Source organism: Salarias fasciatus, chromosome 6 (genome assembly GCF_902148845.1).
Source record: "Salarias fasciatus chromosome 6, fSalaFa1.1, whole genome shotgun sequence".
Classification (NCBI taxonomy): domain Eukaryota; kingdom Metazoa; phylum Chordata; class Actinopteri; order Blenniiformes; family Blenniidae; genus Salarias; species Salarias fasciatus.
The window spans coordinates 35,360,909-35,381,003 of record NC_043750.1 but is presented as its reverse complement, the minus strand read 5'-3'; the positions used below and the strand labels follow the sequence as shown (position 1 = coordinate 35,381,003).

At 44.7% G+C, this 20,095-nt stretch overlaps 1 protein-coding gene across 1 annotated transcript; it reads right to left on the bottom strand.

The window, feature by feature from the left end:
* Positions 1 to 5,418: 5,418 nt before the first annotated feature.
* slc2a15b (solute carrier family 2 member 15b) lies at positions 5,419 to 19,349 on the bottom strand. The gene is made up of 12 exons (XM_030093422.1): positions 19,305 to 19,349; positions 17,059 to 17,157; positions 13,875 to 14,035; positions 13,645 to 13,769; positions 12,795 to 12,940; positions 12,125 to 12,257; positions 11,861 to 12,048; positions 10,964 to 11,074; positions 10,751 to 10,852; positions 9,054 to 9,129; positions 7,719 to 7,846; positions 5,419 to 5,643 (listed from the first exon to the last, which is right to left on the bottom strand). The coding sequence occupies exons 1-12, from the start codon at positions 19,347 to 19,349 to the stop codon at positions 5,419 to 5,421; spliced, it is 1,539 nt and encodes a 512-aa protein (XP_029949282.1).
* Positions 19,350 to 20,095: the final 746 nt, after the last annotated feature.

Below are 20,095 nucleotides of genomic sequence, written 5' to 3'. Positions count from 1 at the left end.
CGTCTTTGTGCTTTCAGAGTTTCCTCCTGATAAAAGCATCTTTTCTCTTAACAGCATCTGAATTTTGCTTTGTTTCGTTCCCACCAGTGGTTTATTGACTTGTTTGTTTTTCGGTCACTTTCTGTTGATCTCCTCCTGCCGCATGGCACCAGGTAGGAAACACGGTGCGCTGTCAGTCAATATAACTCCTCTGTTTCAAGTTTCCTTGTTCGTCTCTTTCTCTTTTAATCGCACGACGCTCACTGAGCTGTCCACACAGTTGCTGACTTTACATACTCACTAATAACTAATTCGCCGGCATCTAATTGTCTAAATATGTTGACATATTGATCATGGCAACATAATATGTTCCAGTCCAGACAGTATTTCGCTGTATGCATGTTGTGCATGTTGATGTCTCCATATTGATTGCGCAGCGCTATTAGATATATTTTTTTCCCAACACAGTGAGAGTTGTGTGTGTGCACTTCCTCACAAGCCACTTAGACACACGTCCTGCTCCTTCCTACCTCGTTCCCTTTTCCTTCCTGATCTATAAATACTCTGTCATCAGCAGAGGTTGGCTGTGAGAGCCGTCGACCCCAGCCTCTCTCTGTCCAGCAGAGCGGTGATTTATGGGGGCTCGGGCCGCTGCTAACCTTGCACTTGAGCCCTGGCAGTATAAATGATGGCAGGTCAGTGGCACTGTGGATGGAGGGGAGAAACTCTATCTCTGCATCCATCTCTCTCTCTCTCTCTCTCTCTCTCTCTTTCTCTCTCTCTCTGTCACGTCTCCCTGTCCTGTTATCATCAGTGTGATGGAGACATCATCATCATCTCCTGGGAGTATAAATAGTGCTGGATCAGGTGACAGTGCCAGCCCTGGCCTTTGATGGGAGCTTTAATTTCATGCCTAATTTCTCTCGGCAAAGAGAGGATCGATGCTGCCCTGCCCGTGCTCCCTATCCCTCTGCTGCAAAGACAGAGAGCGGCGAAGGACAAATGTTCATCGCTGAATGATGTGCATGCGCCGGGACATTTAGCTCACCTGTAAACACACATGTGTGCCCGGATCCTTCACGGGGAGCAAACATGTTGACAAATGTGGATGGATGTCCGCTGGAGAAGCACATGCAGAGATTTCTGCAGCCACAGATGACTTCAGCAATCAATACAGCTGGAACAGATAGCTTTGGAAATAAGAGCAACAAGCAAAATATAACTACACAGCTGCCCACCTGTGTGTTGTGTGTGTGTGTTACACATTGCCATGGTGATAAATACAAGTCCTCTGTCCCAGCTCGCAGCCCCAGGGAGGCATTGAACTCTAGCCCCTCCATAATGACTTTGTCTACCTATCGATCCGGCTATGATCCATGTACTGTAATTCTTATATCATCAGCCCCGGCCCTGGCAATAACTCCAAGTCATATTTCGGGGCCTCCCGTCCACTTGACAACTTAATGATGCAGGGGTCCTTGCCGAGTTTGAACTTTTACCCCCCCCCCCCCTCCCACTTGCACACTTCTCCCGCTCCCTTCCTCCTGCAGGGCTCTAATTTCTCCTTGTTCTTTCAGACTAATATCAGCAAAGGCACCGAGTGGCTGTTCTCTCGGAGGACTTCCCTCTCTGAACCACATATCTTCTCCTTTTCACCTCTGTGTGCTTGCAGTATAGCGCAGGGCCGGCGTCTGGGACTGCTGTGCATCTGTCTCTGATTTGGAGCACAGCCCCTGCAGGCTCCTGGGGAGACTCAGCCGTCCCTCTTTAGACCCTGTTCTTTTTCTCCCTCTGAGCCAGGGCCATATTTCATTGTCATTTCAAGCCTCTCTTTCTAGCCTGGGTGTAATAGCAGGAGATATATGGGACTCGCTTCTGCAGCCTTCTGAGCTTCCTCAGCCTTTTATAAAACACTGTCAGAGTGACAAAACAGCAGCCCTTGGGTATTCGGGCACAGATGCCCCCTCATCCTGAAGCAATTCCTCAATATCCTGCGCTGATCCTTTTAGTAAAGAGATAACATCTGGGTCCTCGGACAGGATGAGCTGGAACAGTCGTCCCGGACAGAGCCGTAGCTCATCTCTATGGCTCCGTCTGCCTATAAGCCATGAGCTGTCTGTCAGCTCTGTTTTTATAAGCACTGATTTAGGGAGCAGGCCCTGAATCCTGAACCACTAGAAAACCACAGGAGCATGTAGGTCTGAGCTGACACCTCCGATGCTGCTGATCAAAGGGAATTTACCTGTCCAAACGGCGATATTTCATCTTCTGGAGTTAGAAATGTGCGCGTGTGCAGGTTCGTGGGTCTAATGATGTTTCAGCCATCCGACGCTGCACCTGGGAGACCTGGCCCTGATTGAGATGTGAATAAAAGAGAATGAGGAGGGAGCAGACAATTAAATCTGCGTGTTGCCCCCCGTCCTCATCCTCAGCAGCATCGCTCCTCTCCCTGCATCCAGCAGATACCTCATCCCTCCTCCCTCTCATCTCCATTTCAGCCTCGCCTCCTCCTCCCATAGCTCTCTCCTCCTTCCTCACACTCCCTGCCTCCCCCTCCACCTCCCTCCACCACCCCCAGCCTTAATTGGGAGTCAGGGAGAGCAGTGGAAATCGCATTAACGCGGGCCCTGCCTGGGTGTGCCATCCATCTTCTTTTTTATTACGCCGCGCCGGGGCTGCCTGGGCGCTGCCGTTCGATTTGTCACCGGCCTCGTTCGCTGATAACAGGCATTTGTCATCGCCTTGCCTCCCTGTTAATGTTATCATCTCCTCCCTGACAGCCGCCCTCCGCCGGGGAGCGCCGGCGACAAAGCACATCCGTCAAGCGAATATTTCCACGGCTAAGGGGACCGCACACTGCAATAAGCCACATTAAAGCACTTATGAAGGGTGCAGGCCGAGGCGCACGTGTGCGTGTGCGTCAAGTGCCTCCTCTGTGGCGCGGTCGCGCGCGCGCGCACACACACACACGTGGATGGATGCAGAGCGTGTAGTGCGCTTGTCAGTGCCGTAAAAGAGGAGAGGTGGGGGCCGACAGGGAGAGGAAGAGGTAATTTGTTGCAATTAATTACGCAGTGAGTGTGGCTTTGTTGTGTGGGAGAGCATTTTATCTGTTGGAATGCTTCCTTCGCCAGGCTGTGATGCTATTTGTTTGATTTATAGCTTCTGCCAGCCCGAGGCGGAGCGAGGTTTCTCCTCTCCCCTTGTGTGTGTGTGTGTGTGTGTGTGTGTGTGTGTGTGTGCGCGCGTCTTTTCACATGTGCACAACACTGTGGCATTATCCACAGAAATATACTGTAGTCCTTGTGACAAGGAGCCCTTTGTTTGAGAGTGACGTTACATATGAACAGCCACGCCGCCGCCGCTCTGCTATCAGCACTGAAACTCTGGCGTCCATTTGTCTCTCAGCAGCAAATCAACAACTGCAAAGGTTGACCTTCCATCACCGGCTCCCCTCACCTTTTCCTCCTTGTTTTTTCCGAGACAGTAAGCTTGTCTGAAAAGTGCAGCGGCGAGTGCGCCGTGCAGCCGGAGCCATGCGGCCGATATGCTGATATTTGCGGCAGCGGCGGCCCCGTCGACCCCTCTTCGTTCGTCTGTGATTCGAGGACGGGCGGGATTGTGACGACGTGGATCCGTTCGGACTCAGCTGGGGGTGGGGTTGTGGGGCCCGTCTGCAGAGGCCGACAGATGGATCAAGCAGCCTACAGGCAGCGGAGAGAGATGAGCGGCGCTTTCCATCTCTCAACATACTGTATGACTCCCAAATTTGCCGTAGCGAATCACAGGGCTTGGCAGGTTTGAGACACTTAGAGAGCTGCAGTCATGGCGCTGGCACACACTGCTACGTTTTTCCATTGTCCCTTACACCATGATCTTGCTACACGCTTTATAAATATCAAGGTCAACAGATGCTCATGACCTCTTTTAGTAAAACTCAGAGGATATTTCACACTGAGCAAGAAAAACAAAATATTAGTTACATCTAGATTGATTCATCTATCTTCTAAACTGCTTCATCATCCACTCACATTCACACTAAAGGCAAATTTAGGCCCCTTTTACATGAAGATTTTAAGTGAAAAGGTAAAACTTATGTTGTGTTTTGGATGTTTACACGACAACGGTGCTCAGAGCCACTGAAAACGCAACTTTCTGAAACTTTTTCAACAAGGATCCAACTTCATCTCTGTGTAAATGGAGGTAAACAAATCTTTGAAAATGCTCAGCACAGTAGAGGGAGACGGAGCGCGAGTGTTTCCAGAAAGTGTAGTTTTCCTCCGTTTACATGATGACAGGCAAAGCATTCCACTTCTCAAATGGGGCCTCAGTACCGAGTTCAACACTGTCCTGCAGAAATGTGCTACACCTGTCTTAGAAAGAGATGAGCAAATATTGATGTTCAGCAGTTATATAGTGTAGCAGTGTTCTGCCGCCGTCGGCGCTCCTGCAGCTCGCAACCAGCCGAAAAGCAGGCAGAACTGCGCACTGATCACGAAGCTGGATGGTCGCGCTCCTCTTTTATGTGACGGGAGACTGTGCCCATGGGTTCAAAATGACAGCTTTACATCAACAGTTTTCCAGGAGGTTAAATAATCTGAGCCTCAGAGGAGACGTCGGAGTGTTTGGATTCTGTTCACATGTTGCTTCTTCACATTTTATTAAACAGCATAAAACTTTCAACATCTGACTTGTTTTGTTACATTTCAATAAAATACGGGTTGATGGGATGAGCGATACAGTTGCACATTGTCCAAACCGCTGCTGCGATTTTCTTAAATAATTACTCCCCAGTAAGGTTTACATAGACATACATTTACAGTATTTGGACAGATGAATTGACTACGACAGTAGCCACAATATGCAGGTCTCTCACATGAAGAGACACAAAAACATGAAACAAAAACGAAAACAAACGAAACAGTTTCTGTTCACATTCTCCATCAACCAGTGTGAACGTACAGTGACAGAAGAGAAAGCAGAACAAGTCACATGGCGTCTTGTGACCTTGATCCGCTGATTCGTTGGACAAATTGTTTGCATACCTTCAGTTCCGCACAGCATCACGTGTTTTATCAATTCCTCCCACACTGATTGTGTTTCCAGCTACAAAATAAGGTCAGTCAGCCTTGAATGTAAACATTGATGTGGTCATTAGAGGAGTTCAGACGGAGTTATACCAAGTCAAAACTTCTGAGAGCATCGTGAGAAACCACTTCACGCCGAAAGAGTCAGAGAAATGGATTAAAACGTGTCTGATGGCCGATTTGAAATACCCGAACATGTGATTTCCCTCTCAGATCTCACACAGGAGATGCATTCTGGCTCGATGTAAAGAGCGACGGTGGCTACAGAGAAGTCTGAAGGCGGTAGTTCCCCCTCGCTCCCCTCTCATACCAGTAACGGGTCGGTCGGCCTGCTTCTCCGGCTGCTGCGTTATTACTCCTCCAGCTGGCCCAGCGTTCCGTATCGGTTCATCAGAGGCAGCTTCAGGTGGCCGTTGGACGTCAGCTCTTCCTCCAGGATGTTGTTCCTGGCGGCGAACATCTGACTGATCTCCATGAAGGTCTTGTTTTTGGTCTCGGGAATGATGAAGGTGGTGTAGAGGGCCACTCCCAAGCAGATCACACAGAAGAGCAGGTAGCAGAAAGGACCCATGGCAATCTGGAGGGAAGAGAACAAAACAGACGTCAAACTGAAGGATCAGGGAAAAAACAGTGCTGCCTTTAAAATGCATACAAACTCAGAGACCCTTACAGCGTCTTCACATCAATCCAGCAGTTTGTTTTTGAGTCTAAGGTTTTTTTTTCTATTCAGAGAAGAAGACTTTTTAATTGTACTTATCTCCAACAATTTCAGCCTTTAGTCCAGGAAGCGTTCATACCAAAACATTTTGATCGTCATTAAGACTTCCTGGACTTTAACGCAGAAATTGGAAAACAAAAGAAATCAAGTTTGGGGCCACACAATCATTTCCATGGTAAAACAACTATGAGGAGACATAAAATTTGGGAAAACAACACCAAAGATGAAGCTATTAAAGCAAATTTAAGCAAATTAGCACAAATTTAACCCAAAAAGAAAGTAATCTAACGCAAGTTAATTATTTTATAAATTAGTGGATTAATTAGTTCCACTTGAAGGCTCCTGAACAAGCTGTTCCTGAAACAACGGCACTTCATCACCGCGTGAAGTTTGGAAACAGTTGCTTACGGACACATCAACCAGCCGCTGAGAAAACATCCGTTTTCATTTCGAGCAAAGACGTAAATTATGGGGAGAAGAGGGAAGTCTGGAAATTCTATTTCATTAGAAAAATACGGCGACTGTCCCCCGGTGTCTGCCGACCCTAATCCTGATTTACCAAGATCCTGCTGAGAGCATGCTAAGGTTTATCCTTTATGCTTTGACTTTGCGTGCATGTTGCTGGTGAGGAACTCATAACACCGTCAGTGGCATCACAGTGCAAGCATCAGCATTCAAATGACGTCTTTCGCATTAATTAGATATGCTTACACAAGAACTGGAAACAGCATAGCTTCCATGAAGTGGCTGGATGGTGCCGAGCCCTCACCAGCACAAATGAAACAGGAAACCATGGAGGTTGAAGAAATTATCAAACACTTTGAGTTGCAGGAGAACGGCAGAGCCGGGTAACAGAGGCAAACGTTACTGCAGAAAATGGATCAGATGACGAGCGTTCGTGGAAGATCGATGTTCAAAAAGTCAGCAAATAAAAGTCCTGGAGAACCAGCTGGGAAAACGCTTCTTTTTTTTTTTCCATATGCTTTTTATTTTTTTCATGAAGAAGCAGCATCTTAGTGACTCAGACAGGTTAGAAATAGATGCAGTAATGAAAAATAACAACCACTAACATAGGTAGTAAATGTCATTTTGCATCACATATGTTAGTATCAACTCCTCCCAATAATCAATGATTATTACATCCCATATCAATAATGTGTATTTTTCTGTCCTTCTGAGGCCTGGGCCCCCCTTATTTGGGTTGCCAGTTAACACGGGGGCCTGTAACTCTGCCTAATTGGAAGTTTTCAAATTTAGATTTGCACGTCAAAAAAAACCGATACTTTCTATAAACTAGAGCAAAACGTTGTTTGTACGGTGGGCGTGACCAGCAGGGTTTCTTAGAGAAAATACCATGAATCTCAAGGACGCTGCAAACCACTGACCTAAGAAATGGGAATGTGATTAAACAGCGAAGGTTTTAGCTGTTAAACTGAAGCACCGAGCTAAAGGATGCTAGAATGCAGGCTCGCGGCGTGATAAACGGACGGGATCTCTTTGTGCTGCGCGTTTCATTATCATCACATATTTACTGCCGTCGTGGAACGTCACCGAGGACAACGACAGACAGCAAGGTCGTGAGATTAATTGGAAGTTTTATTGGTATTTGGGGAGCCGCTTCCATTCAAAGCGGGCCGCACGGCTCATATCGTAACGGCTCCCTGCCTGGCGCCGTAAACGGAGCCACGGCGGATCCACGCAGAGTCCGGATCTCTGTGGAGATCACCTCCAAGAGTCAAACAAAGGAAACCTGGAGGGCGCGTGAGACGAGCTCGGCCCGATGGCCTTGGTGGTAATTTGGAGGTTTTGTGAACTTTTCAGAAGGTTTTGGTCGTTTGAAGGTGAAGACCTTTCTGTTGTCGTTCCTGTTGTTTCTCCGTCACTGTTGTTGTGACAACACCGTCACAGTTTGTGGCACATGGGCTGGTTCTCACCTCGAGGAAGGGAAACACGAAGCCGATGGTGAAGTTGGACAGCCAGTTGAGACACCCGGCCACGGTGTAGGCGGCCGGGCGGTGGGACTGCTTGAAGAGCTCGGCGGTGATGAGGAACGGCACGCCGGCTGAGGGGAAGCAGAGGGGTTTGTGTTATTTGGAAGGAAACACTTCGGCAACATCACCCAACGCTGCACTCGGAGTGAGTTAAACCTATTGGTCTGATGTAACTAAGCGCTCAGTTGTAAAACAAATCATATTTAATCACTCAGTACAACAGTGTGGATCTATTGGGTGTTGTGAAATTAACTTCCGCGTCTTCATTCATCTTCTACTTCATCAATATTCCCTCTCTGTACTATTCATTGGCAGCCGTTCCAAATTAACAGAAGACCATATAACACAAGCAGAAGCCTTCTTCAGGACCGAGCACTGTTGGATTGCTCTCCTTTTACTTCATTATGTCCATTATTACTCAGTAAACACCGTCAGACAAGAGAGAGGTCTTCGTCAACCTGGCAAAAGTCCAACTCCGAACCTCAAAACGGCTTATCCGGAACTTGTACAATTCATTAGTTTGAAATGGAAGATCTACGACACGTTGTTTCAGCGTTAAACACACGATTCTTCATGGTTTGAAGTGAAAGCTATGAGGGAGAAATATGCATTAGTAAAACCTCTAATGATCAGCTTTCCAAATGACGTCCTCATTATCTGCGCGTGATAACTGCAGAGAGGAAGGTTTAATATTGTCAAAGCCATAACTAGGCCGTAATTTGTCAACATCTGCGGTATGTACGGAGGGCGTCACTGTGCAAGCAGGGTTTCGTCTGAAGGAAACCGTATTCATCACGGCTAGCTTATGAACAATGAGCCATTAAAGATTTAATTGCGGCAACAGAAATCCTCGCTCGCCGAGGTATGGATTTCGCCGGCTTGACTGATGACGTTGTGTAAACCAGATTCCTTATAATTCATCATCCTCGCAGGTCCGCCCGACGTGGCTCCTCACGCCGTAAACTATTGCCTCTTAATTCACTTCACTCATCTCATCCGGGGAGCAAACGGCTGTGGGAATGGATGTGGTGTGGCAGTTGTGATTTCCTAATTTACAAGACGAATGAAACAAAATTTCTCCTCGGCAGCAGAGGAGGAATTTGGGAGGAAGCGAAGCTCCTTTTTTTTTTTTTTTTTTCTTCTTTTGCCTGTTGTTGTGCGAGCTACCACCAGGGAGCAGTGTTACCTTTTACACTGCACACATCTAGTACTGGTGTGGGTGTGTGAGTGTGTGATGGGCTGGTTAAAAGTTGCAGAGAGTTGGAAGCAGTTTTTCACCTGGACCGATGCAGAAGCCGGCAATGATCCCAACGACGCAGCCGACACTGATGTAGCGCATGAGGGACAGCTGAGGCTGTCGATCACACACAAGTGATGTGTTAATACCAGAGACAATGACAGTTTATATACAAGAATTAAAATAGAGTATGAAAGCCGTCATGTGTCAAAAGGCATTTTCTAAAAGGTGATCATTCTCAGTTTGCTTGTTTCTTCTCCTGTATTTTGTTTGTATAATTGTCAAACACATTATTTGTTGTTGCTGTAACTTTATTTGAGAATAAATAAATAGATAGAAGAATAAAACGATGGTCACTCGTTTTAAAATTAGGCTAAAAACATTCCCATTTGTTAAAGTTTATTTTTCGGGCTGGCTGGGACCGTGGACCATTTTCTACTACTTTTCTGAAAACGCTTTGTTTCCTTGAAGACGGAAATTCTGCTCCTGTACTTGTGCACCATGGCCGTAGTAGAGAGATCCTCTGCACATGCGTGAGTAGATGGAATAAATGCGTTTGTCAGCTTCTTATCCTTTTTCTTATTCCTTAAACTGAGAACCAACTGATGCAAGCAGAAAACCTGCACATCCGAGTCTCCTACACTTTGGGATCGCTGTGTTTTTCCATGTAAAACAACCGTTTTATAACTATGTAGTAATCGGCGCTATGTAAATGAAACACACAGCTTGAACATCAATATTTCATCATTGCAGCTTATTTATGTTGCACACAAGCTTTAATGTTTTGCAACATGCAGGCTTGGTGACATTCAGTTAATCACTGTACATAATCACCTCCTCTCTTTCTTATATTATTTGCAATTAATCAGTTTAATTTCTCATTGGGTTACACAAAGTAACTATTTTGAAACTACTCAAAAGTAAAAAAAAAAGACATTTGTCATTTTTACTGTGATAAAATAAATAAAATAAAAGATTTAAATGCAGGAATACATATTTTTCTTCGAAAAAAATACAATAAACTATCCATCCAACCACAGACAGACTAAATGAATAAATAAAAGAAGGCTGATTGCACACAAACACAGACGACTACTCTTCCTGTTATACTTGGTAGAGCTCCACCAACTGGATTTTCAGGATCTTCTCATTTTTATATACATTAAAATTAAGGTAAAACTTTTAAATTATATTTTGAAGAATGAAAGAACTTCAGTGAGCCCCGTTTACTCTAAACAAGTATTGTAAAAGTGTTTGTCAGCATGGATTCATGAGATTAATGACGTGGATCATTTTGAACCCGATTCATACTTTTGATTCAGAAAATAATTTATTTTCTGATTTCAAAGGAAAAGCAACCTGGCTGGACTTAACATAAAACATTCAAAACTTTACACTCTGGAAAGACATGGAATGTTTTCAAGCAGAAACTGTTTCCATCAGCTGATTTAATCCCTTCACTGTAGCTCTGACTCGTCCTCATAAGAGTTATAACAAGTGACAAGAGTGTTTATGAGCAGAGTTAAGATATTTATGCTCAATGTTGAGAGTGAAGAGTTCTTGAAAAGAAAATACTCAAGTCCAGATACCTGAAAAACTTACTTCAGTACACTAAAACTAGCAAAGCAAATACAGAACAGATGTTTTCATGCAATAAGCACGGAGAATCAGTTTTATACAGCCGATATGTTTCCACAAGGCTTAAACATAATGCGATATTATATTTGCTGACCCCCACCTGTAAGAGGACGGACACAGTGATCCCGGCACAGCAGAGGCCCATGAAGAGGAAGCCGCCGATCATCAGGGGTCGTCTGCCCAGACGCTCGATGGTAAAACACTGAGCGATGAAGAAAGAAGCAAACCCACGACATACACTTCATAGTCTTTACTTGCTTTTGAATGAGTGGACTATCCTTTAACAGGATAGCTGTTGGTAATGGTTTCTCACCCCGAGCATCCCGGAGAAGACCTCGATGGCGCCGGTCCCCACCGTGGTGTACTGGATGAAAGGATCCGGGATTCCTGCGTTCTTGAATATGTCGTTTGTGTAGAACCAGATCTGAAATTCAGATTCAGCCAATGAAACTGGATTGAAACTACATGGCAAAGACACACACGCATTAAAAAAAAAAAAAAAAAAGAAATCTAAAGTTTGTCATTTTTCCTTAAAGAGCCAAAAAGTGACTTTTCTTGTTGGGCGATTGATCAAAGTGATCATTATCACGCAGCTCGACCATCAGTCATGCATTTGAGATACAACATTTCATCAGCATGGACTCCTGACAAGCGCTCCCCTTGAAATTAATTTGTGTATTCTCATTAATCACACTTTGCTGATGCAACATCCATCATTGATGATGTGTGGACAAGACGGTGATCGGTGCAGTTAAATGCTGTCTCGTTGATTTAGTAACCATACGTATCGCGTTTCATCACCATTGCCGCATTAGCGCATGCATACATAATGCAGAGAACAAACACGGCGAACGGAGCTGAAGAACTGGCACCAATTTGCAAACAGAGGAATCAAAATTGTCTGTGCTTTTGAACTTTTAATTTGAAAAACAGTCGCTACCAAGCATTTCACACACACACACACACACACACACACACACACTTTAGTTCAGGGGCCACATTCAGCCCAGCTCCATCTTGAAAGGGCCTGATGGGTAAAATAGTGCTTTAATAACCTCTAATTTCACCAAACAAAACCCACTGCGAAATAGTTCTTCTGCTCATGTGTGAGTAGATGGAAAACAACGTTTGTCTGTAGAGTGCACCTTCAAAATCCACACACACACACACGCACACACACACACAGACAAACAGCCATCTTCCTCCTCACCGCGTCGATCCCAGACAGCTGCATGCCGACGTTGACCACGGCGATGGTGACGACCTGCCAGCGCACGCAGCGGTCGGTCAGCAGGCTGCGGACCGACAGGGTCTGTATGGAGGACAGCGAGCGCTGCTCCTCCTGCATCTCCTCCACCTCCGCCTGGATGTTTGCTCTAGTGCGAAACCACTTCAGGGCTGGAAACCGTCGGAAACAGCTTGTTCAGTTTTTGTTCGGCGAACCCAAAACGCTAATTACTGGGAGATCTTTAACCTGCGATGGTGGCGTGCACGTTTTCCTTCTCGATCAGTAGGTACCGTGGACTCTCTGGAAACCATGGCAACAGCATCAGCTGGACTGAGGTGGGAAACACAATGAGGGACAGAAGCACAGGCCAGTGCTCCTCCTGTGTGGAAAAAACACAAAGTGTCTCTAAAACCAGACTGAAATAACAACATGCAATAATCAGTACTCAACCAATGAACGATCTTAAGTTACAATGCGAGTAAAAAAATACAATTAAAGGGTTTGCTTCTGAACTCACACCATCTCTGTTGGGAATTTGCATGTTCTCCCTTTGCTCGATATAGAATGTAACAGACCTTCGAGTGAAAACCCATTGAAAAAGTCACTCTCTAACCCATCGGTGACCCCTCTGCTCCCCATTCATACCCATGATATCTCAGATATGGACGCAGGAAGTTTGATCGGCAGGCTGTTTTTATTAGTTTGTAGCTTGAGGCTTCTCTGCACGTCTTCTATACATTGACCACGTTGTTAGTGAGCCAGTGGATGGAGCATCAGCTGATCTGTACGAACAATAAGCTAGAGGGCCTGTAGCACATGTTACTGGAATGACAAAGTTTAAAAGTTTACGTTCCCTTCCAACATAGAGCACGTTATTCTGCCGATTGTGACTTCAATGTACTAAATGTACCAGTACCTTCCCCAGCAGCTCGGACAGTCCCAGGACCTGAGCGATGAAGACCCCCAGGCAGATGTGGATGCTGGGAACCAGACCCAGGAAGCCTCGCAGGTTCTTGGGTGCGATCTCACCGAGGTACATCGGCACCACACTCAGACAGATTCCTGGAGAAAAGGAGAGACGAGGGCTCGGTGCTCGGCAGTAAGAAACTAAAATAAAACATTCACCGATTACTTTGTGTTAAATTACTCAAACTTTTGAAGTGTGTTTAGCTTCTCAAATTAAGACCTGCGAGTCTCCTCAGAGCCTTGCTTATCGATTGAATTAATACACCATCTTCCTTCACTGTGTGACTTGAGTGTGTTCTCACTTCTATTTCAAGCACTTAGTGACTTTGTGAAACATATTAATATAAAACAGATCAAATAATAGAGAAAAGTCAAATTGACATGTCTGCTTTGTCTGAATCTTTGCACATGTTTCTCATGTGCTTGATTCAATTAAAATAGTTCATTTAAAGTAAATTCAAGAGTGAAAAAAGTGTAGTTTGGGAAACCTGCTGTCAGTCCATCACAGGAAAAACACAGAGACACTCACATTCATATTTACCGTCAATTTAGAGACAACAATTAACTAAATGTTCACTGAAGGTGAGAAAAAGCCACGCCCACATGGGGAGAACATGCAGACTTCACACAGAAAAGCCTGTCCGGATCCGACTTGACACTGACATGACGAATGAGGCGCCCTGTTAAGAGTTTGCATGTTCTTCCAGTGTGTTTTCTGCTTGGCGGGCTTCATGTGTCCGTCACCGTGAGCGTGTGTCGTCTATACATTGGCCCCGTGCTAGAAAAGGCGCCGTGCCTACCGGAGTGTATTCCTGTGATGAAACGTCCAACAATGACCATGGCTGGATTTCTGCACCACCTGCTGAAGCCCATCAGAGCTCCTCCTATGAACACCAGCATGGTGGATCTCACCAGGGTCCCTTTCCTGTTCGGAGACACTCTTTTTTTTTTAATCAGATTCATCCACACATATCAGGTCTGAAGCACAGATTAATAAACACATACGTAACATCGATTTAGAGTCAGTTACCTTCCAAATTTGGTTACAAGTTTGCCCACCAGCAGGGCCCCAGACATCCCGCCGATCGCGAAGATCGACACCGTGAGAGAGTACAAGACGGTGAGGAGACGCTCGTCTGGCACCCAGTCGTACGTTTCTATCATCGTCTCATTGTAGAAGTCTTTGATGTACTGCGGGTAGAGAGACGCTTTAGAAGGTTTTCCAACAACGTACAAGAAATTCACCCTGCTACACACACATTCCGCTCGACACCAGCGAAGAATAGAAATGTTGGCTATAAAAATTGACACCATCAGCTCATTAATTCAGTCAAATCCAGGCAAAGTCAATTGGATGGGAAAAGGGTCATAAACTGCAAGCTTGGAAAAAAAAAAAAAAGACAGCAGTTATTCTCTCAGCTTTCCTCGGTTTTCATGCGGCAGTGCAACAATCAGGCCTTCGCTGTGTTTCACAAGGAGGATATTCACACGGTCAGGAGAGGACGTCAGGTTAAACCTGCATGAACGATGGGTGTCCAGGAAAACGATGGTGGGCTCATTGATTTAGAATCGGGTTTAAGTGGAAACAGCCAATAAAAACATGAAATGACTAATCCGATTTCATGTCGGATCAAAGTGGAGATCATAACACAGTGAACACGCAAGGCCCTTCATGATCTGCTGTATTTAGGCTCATTCATATGAAGACTGATTTGACCCAATATGAGAGCAAACATTTAGGGCATTGGTGCAAATTTAACAAGTGCAGGTAGACTGAAACGGCATTTCTGTTCATCTGTGTTTCGGAGTTGGTTGTGTCCCTGTGATTTCAGCTCCAAGCCTTTCTCTGAATTTCTTCCTGGATGGCAGGGCTTTGTTGGCCGCTTGCTCCACCTTCCTTTTCCTAAGCGCTTCTTATCAAACGGGCTCCTGTAATTTAATGTCGCCTGGCCTAATGGCCTAATGGGTCCTTCCCCAATCAGCCATCCCTGACACAGAATATGACAGAGCGGCTCTAACTGCAACAAATAAGCTCTGAATTCTTCACTGATGTGTGCAAAACATCTGGTGTGAAAACAATACGTTTGCTCTGTGACGACATATAAAAGTGGACATTATACCTATTGATTAACTACATGCATGTTAAAAGTACACGTCTTGACCAGAGCATGTAAATAATTTCCAGTGAAAATGTCTTGTCACACTCAGTTATACGGACTTATTCTCAGACTCCACGGCTGAACTGTCTAAATCAGATTAGTTCAGGTGAGCACACAGATTGATTTGATCTTGAAAGAGGCAAACTTATAAAAACTGGAATGAGCAACATCTGCTAATTTTGAATCCATTTTATCTCAATCAGGAAAGGATCATATTAAAAAGCTGGTCAGAAATGCCGTTCAGCTAATTTTAGCTTGTACTGAATGTTAAAGTACAGCAGCCTTTTCTTCTCCATTTCTGGGTCTCGGTGTCACATCATGATCTCAGTTCATTTCATTCTGAAATAATACAGGTCTCCACTAGACAACTTAACAAGCAGTTTAGTTTGCTAAATCTCCTGCGGCCTGGTGTTGGACTGCGGGCCACATGTTTCACAGCAGATGACTGAAAATGTAGTTCTAGGTATGAACTTTTTCCCCACTTCTTCAGATGTATTAAAGCCCTATAAACTGTTAGCCACACACACAATGATGAACCAGAACCAAAGACTGACAACAGTACGAGCAGATGACCTTCAACTGACCTTCATCCACTGACAGAGAATCACGTCAGTGCTGCAAAGACACAGCGGAGAATCGCTCAACACTAAAACTGAATAGCTCCTTTTTTTTTTTTTTAACTGTGCCAGTCGGCCTAAAATAAACAGTTGTGAATGTCAGTAACAAGTTTAGCTCCGGTAATATAATTTAATGCCCAAAACACACAAAACGGGGTAATTTAACTATCCTCTCGCGCTGATTAACACCTAAAGTCTGATTTGTAGCATATGCGACACATCTCTAAGTCTGATGGACTGTGATTGAAGGTTTGATCTCGCCATCTATTAGCATAAAGTCCTTGCAGTTATTTTCCATGATGTGGAAAACATGCATGGCATTACATTAATGTAATCCTACTTTTCTACATTCATATCTTTAGCAGATGAGGCCCTCGATGCATGGATTTTCAGGTCAGAGTTATTCCAATGGTTTAAAGGTTGGATGTTTATATTTTTATTTATTTTATTTAATACTAAATAGAAAACATGAAGAGTCACTTCAAATGTTCACACCAGTAAAACAATCATGTCCTGACTAATTCATGGCACACAAACATGAAAATCTGAGGTACAGCGATGCAATAACTGCATTACAGTGTGAACTTTAAGATTTACCTGACAAAATTTTATCATGATCCTCTTTGTAACATATTGTTAGAGCATTGCTTCAAAACATCAAGACACAGTTCTCAAGTCACCAAGTGATGAAGAGTTGCTCCCAGAGAGAAAACGTGACATTTGCGTCATGGTGAACTATCGTGAAATTGCAGAACGTGAACCATAGAACATTGTTTATCATTCATGGCCTTATTAAACAGATAAAAGATGAGGAGTTTGGCTAAAGGAACAAAAATATATGACACTAAAGTCCTAAAATAGGTCTGGAGGCCTGGAGAAATAAATGTGTTATTTTTTCTCAAGGTGGCAGGAACATCAGGAATATGTATTTCAGGAGTAACAGGAGAGCAGAACCACAATGCACATATCTGCTTCTCCTTTAAATCATATCCATACACAGCTGGCAAAACCATTTCTGACAAACCTGAAGAGGTGAGCAGCTCTGAAGCAACGAGTTTTAAACCGTCCACCCTGGTTCTGATACAGGAGCTAAAGAGCAGCCAGTCTGTAAACCAACTCCTCCAGACTAGAGTGACATGTGGCTTTGAACGTCCTCACGCACTTCAGAGCGAGTCCATCCATGGCCAAACAGGAATGGTCTGCCGCTCCGTCACGTCAAATCCAACATGGACGGAACAGAAGGAAGCACATGATGGCTGAAAACGGCCGAACATCGATGATACGGTGAGGCCGAGGCAGCGGCCCACATGACGCCACATGACAATAACACTTCCAGCTCCAGAGAAAACTGGGATTTCTAGAAAATTCACCACTGTAGTTCTTGGGCTTCACGTTGACAGCAGCCAGAGTGACAATTTATGACAATGACGACACAAACCTGCGCGGGAGAGTTGACGACTGCCAAGTTGTAGCCGTACAGCATGGAGCTGCCGAACGAGGCCAGGAAAGCCACTGCCAGCAGTGACCTGGTGAGCTGCTGAAGCAAACAGAGAGAGGAGCACATCTGTCATGTGCAGCACAGCACGACAGCCATCAACGTTTCAGTTCTATCTCAGCTCCAACGGGTAAAATTTAGCTGCTGCATGTCGTCATACGTCAGTGAGAGTTGTGAGTCTTTAGCTTTTAGCTTCACTGGGGTGTTCTCACACACGGGTGTCAAACATACGGCCACTGTGGGCCTAAACTGGCCTGAAAGAGGCTCCAATCCGGTCTGTCAAACATCAAAGCAAAGTGTAAACATTTCTGAGAAAACACTGATTTCTTAGCAAATTTCTAGAGCAGTGGACACAACACAACACAACGATCTGGGCTGACACATCGGTGATGCTGCCAATAAAGATCGAAACTAGCATTAACCTCAAAGCAATCTTTTCATAGTGAGTATTTTTTATAAAAAGAACATTCATGATGCAACAGCTTCACAGCATTTCAGTGTATTTTTTGTTTTATACCAGAAGGTATCGTTAAAAGGGACTTTATGCTGCGATTGTAGTAATCTTTAGAAGTAATTGTTTGGTTTTGTGACAATATAGACATTGCTGTCATGTATACTCTGAACCAGGGGTCTCCAAATCTGTTCCTGGAGAGCCCCTATCCAGCATGCTTTGGTTCTCTCCCTGCTTCAACACACCTGAATCTAATGATTCTGTCCTGACCAGGTTTATTGAAGTAGGGAGAGAACTAAAACATGCTGGATAGGGGCTCTCCAGGAACAGGGTTGGAGACCCCTGCTCTGAACCATGACAAAAAACAGAACAAAACAAACAAAAAACAGTTTATTTAAAGGTTTTCATGGCACTCTCTTAGCAGTTCTGCCCACTCAGGATGATTTTTAACTATTTGTGGCTCCTGTCAGGTGTTTGACAACCCTGGTTCAACATCTAAAATTGGACATCGGCTTTATTATAGACAATCTGCGAGGCGGCAAAGACGTTGGAAACCACTGATCTCGGTCATATCTCTGATCTACGTCTAAAATGCCAGTTTTTGAATCTAATATGCTGCAGCCTGGAAAGAGCTTAACGCGCTGTGCACTGTGCAGGGCCCAGAAAAGGTTTTTTCCCTCGTGCTGGATCCTCCTGCCGGTCGCCGGCTGAGGCCTCTGTCTGGAATCACATGAGTCCTGGTCTGTCTTCAAAGGAGAGAGGCGGCCTACTGTATTTTCATTCTAAACGGCCTGAAGCTACTCTCTTGGCTGCGATCCTAAATTCCACACAACGAGCTGAGGTGACCTCGGAGGTAACCTTCAGGTGGATTCTAGAGTTTTCTTCACACGGAGCAGCGAGGAGACTGGTAGCTGTGCACATGACCACACCCAGGAAACAAAACCCTCCAACCCACCAGCATGTTGCTGGTAACGTGAAAAATAAGATACCAGTGTGTGATTACAGATGTGGGGGTCTGATGGGGGGAGAACCGTCCACTCTGAATGAACAATAACAGCACAGTTCCTTAATGAGAGTTAATTTATCTGGAAATAGCCTGATGGAGAAAGCTGGATGCCTCCACGTGAAAATCACCCAGAACAGACAATGCCATCCAGTCAGCGTCAATTTAGACTCGTTATCTGTCAGATGTGCAGCTCTTCACATGCGACTCAAAGCTGTGGGTAACTTTTCAAGTCCTACATCTTCAACTACACTCCTACCAATATTTCTGTTTAAGCTCTGATTTTTGTCTGTTTTCTCTGACACGGTTGCAATTGCCATATTTAAACGTTAAAATTCTAATCAATAAACAAAAGGTGACTATGCATGAAAAGAAGTAGCAGAAGGAAAAGAAGCAGAAGCTGTAATGTGTAGATTTTTGATGGTGTTTGATGCAAAGAAAAAAATATGACAAGACGATCAGTATACATTATCTGTTTGTTTATCTGTAAGTTTACTGAAAGGCTTAAATTAGACGTTAAAGAGTGAATAAAAACATTTGTTTTCAGTTTTATTCTGCAGTATTTGAACCTGAACATTGAAGTGTTCCCTCAAAGAGATGATAGCTGACCTTAGAAAATATTCTTAATTGAAAGATGACTCATGAAGCCATCATGACCTGAACTTTAAAACATGTGAGCATTCTCTGCAGAAAGTCGCCACGAAGCCTCGAGTAAATCAGAGTCTTGTCACTCACCGCGCTGCTTTTCTCATGGTGTTCCTTTAACAGTTCCTCCGCCATTTAAGTCATGAATAACCGCTCCCCGGTGTGTGAGGACAAACTTTCTCCTCCAAACTCTTCTGCCTTCATTTGTAGCCGCGCGCCGCGGAGGAGGCGCGTCATCCGCGCGCGTCGAGGCGCGTGCCCGCCCAATCCAGTCTGCGTCACGCGCACCGCGCGCACTTGTTTTAAAATAAACTACGACTAAAAGCATCGGGGCAGAGGCGGAGCGTGGGTCTCAGTACAGAGGAGGCGGAGCATTCTCCACTGGCCCTTATGATAGTATTTTTACCATTCAAACAATCCCTCATGCTACCATCAAACAACACACTAATGCTCACTTTTATTGAGCCAAGCAAACCTATATGCCCCAGAAAGCAGAATAAAGTCACAAACCAGTTCACAAACTTGTTCTGAAGAACAAATACACATATGCACGCACACGCACGCACGCACACAACTGCAACCTGTGACAGCTGTCAATCTCAGAGCGTCCGCTGTCCATGGTGCTGAAAATTCAGATAAAAACTAACGGGCTAAATCTGTACCATCTTTGATACAGCTTTAATATAAAATGAACACAGCTGGTGTAAAATTACACAATCTATTCAGATAGATATAGACACAGCTATCTATAATCTTTTGGAATTCACGTATAAAAAAAAATAGATTCCGCGGTCTCTTGTAGTTGAGAGCAACACAAGGCACATTCAAATAGGCAGGTGTTTAAGACCACAGCATTCTGATAAAGATAATATTTGTGAAGG